Source organism: Candida margitis, assembly GCF_024628925.1.
Source record: "Candida margitis strain CBS 14175 chromosome Unknown scaffold110, whole genome shotgun sequence".
NCBI lineage: Eukaryota > Fungi > Ascomycota > Pichiomycetes > Serinales > Debaryomycetaceae > Lodderomyces > Lodderomyces margitis.
The window spans coordinates 1,196-12,938 of record NW_026261871.1 but is presented as its reverse complement, the minus strand read 5'-3'; the positions used below and the strand labels follow the sequence as shown (position 1 = coordinate 12,938).

The window sequence follows — 11,743 nt, the reverse complement described above, 5'->3', positions numbered from 1 at the left end:
TAGGTTACATGTAATGTGAAAAAAGGAAGGTGAGGGTACAACAATTCTATCGCAAGAGTTGCTTCACATTGTCACTCGGAACAGAGTGTGTTGCCAACATTATCTCCTTTAGAGAGACTAACAAAATCTAGAAAATGATAAAAGTATAAATAGTGCGGCAAAGCTCCCGCTTTACAAAAATCCTTTCCACTAGAATTTATTTCTACATGTACTCTCTTTTGTTTCTGCCAAAGAAAATCTGAAAGCAGCTTTGTTTGTTTAGTTTCTAAGCAGAATTGCCCTATTAAAAATATCCATGTATTGTTTGGTTTTAAGCATCAGTGCGTGTTTTTTCATACCTGAAAATGTTTTGATAGAATATTTACGGACTTCTTTAAAGGTAATCTCACCCTTATTCCACATTTCATGGAATTGAGTTTTATTACATTTGGAGAACTGTATACTAGTTTTTGGAGTGTATTGATCAATGAGTCTACCTAAACCTTGATCAAAATATAGAATACTAAATTTCATCAAACATCATAGCTAAGCTTGATATGTCAGGGAATTACCACCGCTTGTTTGTAGAGTTTGGGACTTATATTGTCGCTTTCTTTTCCAATTCAATGACTATAAACCATACGTAGCTGAAATCATATATATGTATATATATACCATATAGGGGTATCGCCTTACCATTAAGATCCAATGTGACTATATCAATATAAGCTTTATCATAACCCACTCAAAGCTTAATACCTCACAACTCTATCATGATACCCCACCTAGTCATGATAACCAACCTTATCTTGTTCTGTAATACCCAGTCTTATGACTGAGACCAGTTTGGTGGAAGCATCAAAATTTATTTTGATGTTCACCTTTTATACATTGTTAAATATACAGTTAAATGATATTTTGTAAACTAATGTAGGTATTTAATATTCTCTAAGCACTGCACCCTCTCGTAGTATGCTATCAATAGTATTTACCACGCTATACTGAGTTCTGATATAAAAATATTACGAGGATATTCAAGGATTTCAACAATCTTTGTAATTTTAACTTTCTCTTGAACTCAATATAGCAGCGGTAAACTTGTGGAATTAAAACCTCTTCAATAATCCCATTTAGAAATACAATGTTTCATTAGTCCATATATACACCACCTTACTTGTGTCAAAGACTAACATAGCCTCTACTACGAAAGGAGGAATCTTAAACTCGACTTGTTAAACAAACTTGTTGCGCTACCGATTGCTTAGTAAATACATTGGCTTTGCTTTTCTTTTTTCCCTCTTTTTTTTTTGGCTTAGAGATGATGTTCAACAACGAAGGAAGCAGCAGCAGCATCCCTGTAATTATCTCATCTTGCGAATGGGATTATGCTACATAATAAGGATAAAGAACTGAATTGCAAGGGCCATTACAGAAAAATATCCTAGCGAAGATAACCAAAAAGTGAAATTAGATAGTAAGTTGTGTGTCCGGAGCTTAGTTGTTTCACAATGGAGTTAAGCAAATTTCAGCATTTGTTTGATCTTCCTTGATTTACAAACTTTCCATTTTTTAGTTCTTTTTTTCCTTTCTCTCTTTTTCAAAAAAGGGCTAGAATCTTGAAATGAAGTAGCATTTTAATATTATCTTCTTGTTGTTTCTACCCCCTGTCCCTTGCTTTCAGATACCCTAAATAATAATTGGCCAACCAAATAATGCTTGGCCAAATTTACGATTCACATACATACAATACATAGAGAGAGAGAAACGCCTTTTAAATGTACCAGTTCCAAACGCCTTTGTAGTTTTGCCCTTCTAACTTTTGTCTATTGTATTACTGTAAGTACTTTTGTCACCCTTTATACGTTTGGTGCGTACTATTTTTAAAATACACATGGTAGCACACAAAAATATTCTAGATTTCTGGGGTTCAACAACTTACATGTACACACAAAGAATTAACGATAGGCAGTACGATCAACTGGGGTGGACTATCAATAAATGATTTAACTATACATTCACTTGCAAGTAGAAATATTTTCAAAGCTTCTTGGTCTGTGTATGTGTTGTTGGGTGACTATTTTAACTATTTCATTGTGTTTTAGAGTGTATTGTCCTTTTCTCTCCTGTTTATTTAAATTTGATAATTTTTTTTTAACTTTCTTTTAGCTCTCGCCCTTCTAAACCAAGAACAACCAAGAACAACCAAGAACAACCCAAAACCACAACCAAAAGCAACAACCGAAAAAAAAAAAATAAAAAAAAAAAATTCCTTTTCAAAGTCAAAGGACTCTCTCTATAAGAATATAAAAGTTATTTTTATTATTATTACACATCATTTTTAACAGTGTAGGGGATTTTAAACTTTTATAAACCACATCACTCAAGGTAATATTCAATCAATACCTGTTCTAGCCTTTCATATCACTTATCAAATTTGAATGCTATTTAGTTACCTTTGATACTTTCTGTGAAGCTGCTAATCCCTAAACCCCACTTTTTGATTCCTTATTTTTTTTTTTTTTAAAATCACCACCACACAACACTTACACTTACACACACACACACCACACACGCCACACAACACAATGGATACGCAAGACGGTTTTGAACTTGACAAACGCACAAAAGTGTCCCGAGCTTGTGATTATTGCAAAAAGAGGAAATTCAAATGCAGTGGTAAAGCACCATGTGACTTGTGTTCGAAAAAGAATATTGATTGCACATTTAGTATTGTTGATCGAAGGACAATACGGAGAAAGAACAAAAAGAGAAAGGTTAAAACTGAAGAGGATCTTGAAGTGGATTCATCAGCACCAGTAATGACGAAATCGTTGTCATCGCACTCCAAAGAGTTTATCCATAAAGTTGTCAAGAATGATCAAGTCGATAAAAAGTCCCTCAGTATGTTGAAACAACGCTCCAAACTACCCATCCATTTCCAACCATTAACAATGTTCCCACTGGGTGGGAAGTCAGATGAGAGTGACGAGTCTCAAGAGTTGAGGAAACCGGAGATGGATGATGGGGAAGTAGAAGAGGAAGAAGAAGAAGAAGAAGAAGAAGAAGAAGAAGAGGAAGAAGAACAGGAGGAGATGGAGGAGCTAGCTGAAGACGAGTCAGGTCAAACTAGTATTGGTGAAGAAAATAAAGTTGATCATCCCACTGAAAGTAAGGAAACGAATGGAAATGGCCACAAAGAAAAGGCGTCACATAGCTCACCAACCTCACATTCAAAGTCCCTGAATACACATTCAAGGCCTAGCTGGGCAGAAGATGCTGAACTGCAACGTGTCCTCTTTGATGCAGAGGGAAATTTGAAATATGTGGGTGAGTCAGCCCCATTATCGTTTTTGTTTGAGTGCAGAAACATCTTTTCCAGGATTACAGGCAATTCAGAGTTTACCGAAGAGCGCCATTCTTTGGAGATTTTCGATGATGCCGAAGAAGTTCAAGATGTTGTACAAATGGCATTACCTAGTCGTGAGTGCTTGAGAAGGATTTTGAAATTGTTTTACGTCAACATCAATGAAGCATGCTACATCTTTGATATCAAACACTTTGAAAAAAATGTAATTGCTCCCATTTACAACAATTATGGCGAATGCTCAGTTGACCAAATTGCCTTGATTAATCTCATTATTGGAGTGGGGCTCTTGTACGCTGAAATTATTGGTGATCCAATCTGTCACGATATGGAGTCACCACAAATGAAGTCGTTAGCGTATTTTGAATTTGGAATCCATTTGGCGAAAAAGTATATGAATGTGGGCAAATTGTGGATTTCCGAGGCTATGGCTCTTGCGTTTTTTTACTACTCATCTACCCATCAACGTAGCACTGCTTGGTTGATACTAGGTATCGCAGTGAGAAATGCACAGGGATTGGGTCTTCATCGAAAATACATTAATGAATCATTCTCAGATAGAGGCTATGTCAGACACAGAAGAAAATTTTACAAGAGTTTGTATGTTTTGGATCGTATTACTTCGGTAACAATGGGTCGTCCTTTACTAATTGATGATTACGACTGGGATGATTTTGATAGCCAGGATATTTATGAGTTGGATAAAGATGGTAAACCGATTGAAAACTTCAATTTGAAGGCGTTAGTTGAAACTACTAGAGTGGCGAAAATTATCGGCAAGATTATCCGTGGATTTTACCTTGATGGTATTGTCAATACATCCAAAGCTGAGAAATTGGCAATTGAATTGAAGCTCTGGGCGCTAAATTTACCAGAAGAGTTGCAAATGGATAAGGCAGTCAATGGTGGAGTTGGATATGATGCAAATAGTTCAAATGTTGAGTTTGATGATCGTAAAACTTCGCTTTTGTTGATTCATTTGTCACAGTTGTACACTGTCATCTTACTATCGCGACCCTTTTTTATGTTTATTATTTTCAAACTGGAAAAGACTAGGGTATTTTGCAAACCCAAGGGACGTCAAGAGGTTGCAATTTGTAATTTCTGTCAGGCAGCTGTCAAAGCTTCAAGTTTGATAATTCAGTTGATGGACTGCTATATCAATTATACTAGATTCAGACCCGAGAGAGTCGAGTCAAATGCCTTAATATCAACCGTTCTTATGGCATCGTTAATAATCGGTATGACTGCATTGTTTATTGAAACCCGCGATAGTACAGACGAAGAGATTACTACACCAAAAATGATGATTCATTTAAATTCAGCTAAACGAGTATTTGAATTTTATTCCAAAACAAATGTCATGGCAACTAGATATTATGTCATTATAAATCAAATGCAAAATGCCTTGATGGATAAATTCAATTTGGATGTTAATGGTAATAAAAGGAAAGTGAGCAAGAAAAAGAAGCAAAATAAGGAATCGCAAAATCACCTTCAACAACAGCCTCAACAACAACAATCATTTTCCAATGGAAATCATCACTACCAACCATTGCCTCAGCCGCCTGTGTACAATATGCCCAATAGTCAATTCACCACTCACACCGGACAACCAATACCTCAACAGCAACAGCAACAGCAACAGCAACAGCAACAACAACAGCGACAGCCTACACTTAATACGAACCACATATCACCCAGTCTGTCTCTAGATTCAACAAGAACACCACCGTCATCAACAGTAACAACCGAAGAAAACTTCCCGCCTAATGACATTTTCAATAAAGATTATGATAATTTTATGGAAAATTTTGGCAGTTTGTTATTACCAATGGCGACTATGGGCCAAACTTTGAATCCGAATACTAATGCTGAGGGACCACACTACCATCCAAACCAGTCATCAAGTAAGAACAATAATCAGTATAATGGTGCCAATTCTTTTGCCCTGGCGTATGGCTCAAGCAATCTTGATTCTACGGGGTCTAATTTATATAATCAGCAATTTAGTCTCCAGGAACGGCCGGTACAACAACACCAGCAGCATCAGCCTCCACTATCGCACCTTTTACAACAGCAATCACAGCAGCATTTTAAAGACTCTGGGTCTGTGGGAGGAGAAGGAGGAGCTGCGGGCGGTAGTGGCATTGGCGGTGGGATAACTAATGGCAGCGGTTCATTCAGTGGCTCAGCAAGTGGCGCTGGTGGTTCCTTAAGAACACCCCACGATGAACTGTTGGATGAATTTATGTACAATGTGGGATTGAATGACTTTTTATACGATGCCAGAACACTAGGATAAATAAAATAAAATAAATAGACTTTAAATATAAAATGAGTGGTTCTTTTCTTTTCTTTTCTCTTTTTCATATAAGAAGAAATATATATAAAACTATAAATATAAAAAACTGCATCCACTAAAGGGGCAACCTCCTCTCTCTAACTACCTCCATTTTTTGTCTCACGCTATAAACTTTTGTTTGTTCTCAACCACGTACTGTTTCATCAACTCTAAATTCGAGGCCAACTTCTTTAAAATGGAAACTTTTAAATTCGATTCGTATAAATAATTCATCATCATTTGACCAGTGTGTAAGATTCGTAATGTCTTTTGTAAATCGGCTTCGAAAATATCGCTACTGTCTTCACCACCAGCGCCAGCGGTGTTCAAGTACGATGTAGGGGACCAATCTTGTTCCAACTTCACGTGTGGACTACTTGACGATAACGAACCACCAGCGTGAGCTTGTGTTGCAGTTGTCGTTGTGCTCTTAGTAATGCCCGCATTACCAAGGTCTCCACTCTCAAGTTTATACCCGCGCTGAACCAATTGTTGTTCAATTTGATCAACCACGGTCAAAATCAGATTCAATTTAGAGCTCAATTGATGCAATGACTCAACTTGGTGTTCATCATTGCCCAATCCTTGTTTTTCAAGCAACGCTTTGCGTCTGATCAAGTAGATGGAAAACATAACCATGGTGTTGAATATGTGAAACAACATTTGCGCATGCACCAAGTCATTGGTTAGTTCAAACTGCGTTGAAAATTGAATCGTGACTGGGTTAGTATTTGGGGCTGTGTGGTTGTTAGTGTGGGAATGATGAAGAAAACTGTGGTCATCCATGGTCTCCATGAATGAGTTTGACGTGTTGTCCAAATATCCAAAATCAGTTGAGAATGGAGCTTGTCCAAGGGTATCTGGATTATGACTGCAGCCAGATTGTGGTCGCTGATGCTGATGTTGATGCTGATGTTGTGGTGGATATTGTCCAGTCACTCCGTCACTACTAAATGAAAGCAATTGCACCATTTGCACACAACAATCAGCAACACGCAAATAATCATCATAAACATTCTCATCGCCTTTATTGGGAAAGTTATCAAACACATAATTGAAATTATCAACCAAGTCCAGATAAGTTTTAAACCACAATTGATCTTTAATGAATTTGAAATTCAAACAAGTACAAATCTTGGTATAATTTGTCAACAACAAATAATCAATCTTTTCATAATCTTTAATCAAATTGTGCTTATCATCATGCACTGGGAAATGCGTGGTTATTTCATCCAAAACTTTAAATGCATCAACTTTGGCCATTTCCTTGTACTGCTTGATTTCATAAATGCCATGCACCAACGAGATAAATCCACATTTCCCCAATTGATCAAGACTGTTCGAAATTGACCGATCAAGTTCTTCATTTACAGGGACGCTGGGACTGGCAGATTTGGAAATCCTGAGTAACAATTCTTTAAATTTGATAGGACTCGATTGAGAATACATGGTTAGAGATTCGCCATTGATGGAGCAATTTTCCTGAAACTCTTGATAGCTTTTAAAGCTCCATAAATGTTCATCACTCCTATTAGGAACATCAAGTTGATCTAAATCATTGGCTGATAACGTCAATGGCACATTGTACATCATGGAAAGAAAATTCGTCAATCGGTAAATAATGTAGACAATTCGCGTTTGTGATTGCACATTGATTAAATTTTTAAATTTCATTTCATCACTCAAACTATTGGAAAATAACGATGTCTCTTCAGTTTGTTTCCTGCTTGCATCAATCAACTTGTCATGAATCATTTTGTCTTCGCCATGAATGGAAAACAACACATCTTCGTTATTCTTTATTGATGTTTTCACAAGCGAATTCAAGGCATTCAATTGTCTCATGACGATAAACACATTATTAGGGTTATCCGAAAACAAACCGTAAATGACTGATAATGTAAGCGACTGTATAAGCCAAAGAGGATTCTTTTGTCCTCCTTCATTAGCTTTGGTTTGTAGAGGGTTTTTCCTACTTTCCAAATATATATGAATGGCTCTTCTTGACGCTTCATACAAGTGTTCAGAATCATTCTTGCTGTTGGACAATAAAGCACCAATGGTGGCGGCTAATAAAGGCAAGCAGACTCTAGCACTTTCATTCGATTCATCTTCATCCGATGCCATGCTCATAATCTCATACTCGTTTAATTTTGACACATGTATGAATGGGAAATGAGACAAGAAATCTTGAACAAAGCGATAAAGAAATGATTCTAATTTTTCATTCGATGGAATAACTGGGGTAGAAATCCCACTTATAGGATACTTGTTTAAAGCACGATTGATAAGCTGACGCAAATGGCTCGTGAACATCTTGTTTCTTGAAAAGTTGCCCATTCTCATCTTGGGCATTTGTTCCAAGAGTTCTCGTTGAGGAGTTGCAACATTTTCCATATTTAGCAATTGTCGTTGATCAATTGTATTTTCAAACATCGGATTCGCCACATTCAGCTGGGAGCTATTGGCCTTGGGTGGAGATTTCAAATGGGCGGGAGAGCTTGCGTCAACACCAGAAGAGCTGGCCGAGAATTGGTCACCATAAAACGAGTATCCACCTGGCATGAACTTTGCTCCGACATCAATTTCATGAGTCAACTCATCGATATCATTAAGGAAATTCCATTCAGCTTCCATATTTTCATTCACTCTTCTAGTAGTACGCTCTTCATCGGGCTCCTGTAGTATCGGAGTCAACACACGAATATGCGACGCTGGATCTACATGCAAAGCTTGGTCTAACAAATCATCCGGTATATCGTAAAAGGAATAACCCGACCCATCCAAGTACTTATCGAGTTGACCAGAATGCTGAAAGCCTTGTTGGTTAGGTTGCTGAATCTGTTGCTGTGGTGGTAGATGCGTAGTTCCTTGTTCTTGAGGCTGCAGCTGTTGCAGCTGTTGCAGTTGTTGCAGTTGTTGATGATGATGATGATGTAGCTGCAGTTGGTGGCGCGCATTAACGCCATTTTGGATTTCCTGGCTTGTCAACGTAACAGTTGGCATCATGTATCCGCCATCAAACTGCGAGTTTGTACTATTAACACTATCAGTTCTGCTCTGAGCCATGGCTGATAAATGTGACGGGTGTGAGAACGAACCGTGGTGACTGACATTTACCGGAGGTGTAGGGTACCCATTGACACCCGAGGTTATGGAACTTGTTCGTTGCATCTTGACGATATTGGAAGAGTCCGATAGTCCTGGAATGTGAGCTAAATTTTCTAACCAGTTCATCTCATCAGCACTGCTGGATGGTAGGAATTGAGGAGTTGAAAATTCAACATTGTCAGTTTGAGGGTACACATCGTTGAACTCGGGGATATTCATAGCATAGTTTGCACCCGATTGTGCTGAAAATGATGTCCCCCTTCTTGCTCTTGTTGGTGTTATAGCAATTCCCGAAGAACCAGCTAGCTCTGGCTTATTTCTTTTGTGTTCAAGTACATGTCTCTTTAAACCAGGAGGGTTGGAACTTTTTCTGGTGACGTTAGATGAAGACGGTGTAGACGAAGCAGGGGTCACAGTTGCCCCTGAGGGTAGTGCTGATTGATGTTGGGCAGACGCAGATGCTCCTGCTGTATTATGGCGTTTTGCTTTCAGTACTTTGGCTTTAGTAGTTTTTGCCTTTGAATCAAACAAATTCAAGTTAAACTCAACCGGTTCTCCCTTCATCTTTGATGTGTTGTCTACCTCTTGATTAGATCCATCTTGTCCCTCGTCATCATCATCATCGTCATCATCCTTCAGTCTAATCGATTTACGTCTAAGTCTGGTGATTGCATCAGTGCAACCAGCATGCAATTTCTGGGCGTGTCGTAAAAGCAAGTCTCTTCGACTAAACTTTCGCTGACACACTCCACAACTAAATGGCTTTTCTTTTGTATGAGATCTTTCATGTCGCCTTAAATGCTCCAATCTTGCAAATGCACGAGTACAAATTTGACAGACAAATAAACGAGGTTTACCAGAAGGAGTTGTACCATACGCTGTTAGTTCAACTGGGATGTTTTTGGACTTTTTAGCAGCCGACTTGCTGGAGTTGTTGTCTTCTTCCGTTTGGTTCGGAGTAGAATGTGCACTCAGTGGGGTATGGTTATCCAGCCTGCCATCATCTGGTATCTGATTCAATGACGATTGAGGTGAGTCACTCCTAAGTCCAATACTAGTTGTATTCATGTATGACGTTGTATTAAAAGTGGAAAGCATCCAAATGTCAAACAGTTGAGTGTGTTATAGAGTGCCTGTCAGTCTGTCAGTGAGTCTGTTGTTTTGTTTTTGTTATTTAAAAGCGTGCTTTATGTGTATATTTATTTTTCGTCTTTTCTTTTTGTTGTTCAGAAACGACGCAAACTTAGTGGGAAAACAACAATAATGTGTAATGTCTAGTGTCTAGTGCGTGGCTGGTACAACGGTATAGGACGTGAGTTATAGATCTTTTGCAATTACTAAAACGTGTCTTCAACTGTCCATGTATAGCAATTGTAGACCCTAGTCTTTAGATGGGGTGTATAATTTCTTGTGTGAAAGATATATAAATTTTGTTGTGTGACTGGAGGAATAAGGCTCTCTCTCTTTAACTTATTAACTTTTCTTTTTTGTTGTCTCGATAATTTTTTAAAAAAAAAATAAAAATAAACCCAACGGAATTCTATAGAATGAAATTGTCCTAATTGCAGTCAAATTTTTATGAAAATCTGGTAGTTGAAATGTTTCCAAGTAATTGATATCAATCTTTTTAAGTGAAGATTGGAAAGTTTGTGGTGATGTGCTTTTGAAATAACTAGGTACCCTCTGTAGTAGAACACAACTCGTTTTCAACAAAATAAAAAGTTTTTGTCTTTTTCGTTTTATTTTTATTTCTGTTCTATGACTGACTGACTGACTGACTGACTTTCTCTGTTGTTCTCTTTTCTGGGGCAAAAGATAAAATTAAAAAAACAAAGTGTCTGTTTGTTTTTTTTTAAACGACAGACAGAAAAAAAGAATGACTCCGTACAAGTAGCTCTATAATGTTTTTTTGTCTGTCTGAAGTTATTGTCAAATAGATAATAGATACAAAATTCCGAAGAATAACAAAGAATTCACCACCCACATCTTGCATAATAGCTTTTTTGTCTGAAAAAGTGTCTTAATTTTGCATTGTTTGCAATTTTCAAAATGTGGGGTTGTTTGCTTATTGTGTACACTACCTCCATTATTATTTTAATTGTTGTTGTCTTTATTTTACATTGTCTTTTTTAATCAACTTCGTGGGGTTGTGGTTAGAGAGAGTGTGTGTCGATAACAATTTAACACACAGAGAATTTAACATTCCACAACTGATACAAAAGAAGTAAGTTAAGATGTATGTATGTATATATATATATGTGTGTGTGAAGGTAAAAGTCCAACCTAAACCTGTAAAACTCCGTGTTGTTATAACTGATAATACTTTTGTGGCACTCGGACTTGGCCGCATAAAATTTCCACCAGTTTAATCAGAGGTAGCTATAAACTATATTAATAACGTTCTAAATACAAAACAAGAGACTTAAACCCCCGTGTGGATAGATGCAAGGGGTGGTGCTAGTCCCTTTGCTTTCCTTGTAGAAGGTCTTTAGTATCCGGCTTAGATCCAAAATCTGCCAATCACCGCTAAATTTTAGCCCCTTGATTTGCCAGTGGCTGAAGATGTTTTTAATTTGAATAAACTAAACTTGTAAATGCAGAAACTATTCTAGCTTCTATGCAAAGCACAACAGAAGTCAAAAGACCTGATAACACCATTCTTAACAAAGCTTATAAATTAGATTAGGTGTCGGAGTCATCATAAAATGTTTTTGTTTTCTCCCTTTAAAAAAAATATTCTCCGAAGAAAGCCAAGAATTACTGTTGGGGTTTGAAAGAGCTTAAATTAGCAAGACAACGTAAAATATCTGAGGTATCTACAATCTCTTATCACACAGAAGAAGTGTCACTACTATTCCCGACTAAATTGACTCTGGATATTAGTTTCCATCGACGGGGTTAGTCATAAGTGGTTTTGTAAACTGAGTTAAAGTTTATCAAATTGA

The 11,743-nt window shown here is 37.3% G+C and overlaps 2 protein-coding genes across 2 annotated transcripts; one reads left to right on the top strand and one right to left on the bottom strand. All coding sequences in view use genetic code 12, as the record gives it.

Annotated features, from left to right (window-relative positions):
- Positions 1–2,564: 2,564 nt before the first annotated feature.
- On the top strand, positions 2,565–5,648 carry CANMA_004113 (Zn(II)2Cys6 transcription factor; the record flags this gene model as incomplete). Its single annotated transcript, XM_051816356.1, has 1 exon — positions 2,565–5,648. The coding sequence occupies one exon, from the start codon at positions 2,565–2,567 to the stop codon at positions 5,646–5,648; it is 3,084 nt and encodes a 1,027-aa protein (XP_051670290.1).
- Positions 5,649–5,807: 159 nt separating this feature from the next.
- On the bottom strand, positions 5,808–9,866 carry ADR1 (DNA-binding transcription factor; the record flags this gene model as incomplete). The annotated part of the gene is made up of 1 exon (XM_051816355.1): positions 5,808–9,866. The coding sequence occupies one exon, from the start codon at positions 9,864–9,866 to the stop codon at positions 5,808–5,810; it is 4,059 nt and encodes a 1,352-aa protein (XP_051670289.1).
- Positions 9,867–11,743: the final 1,877 nt, after the last annotated feature.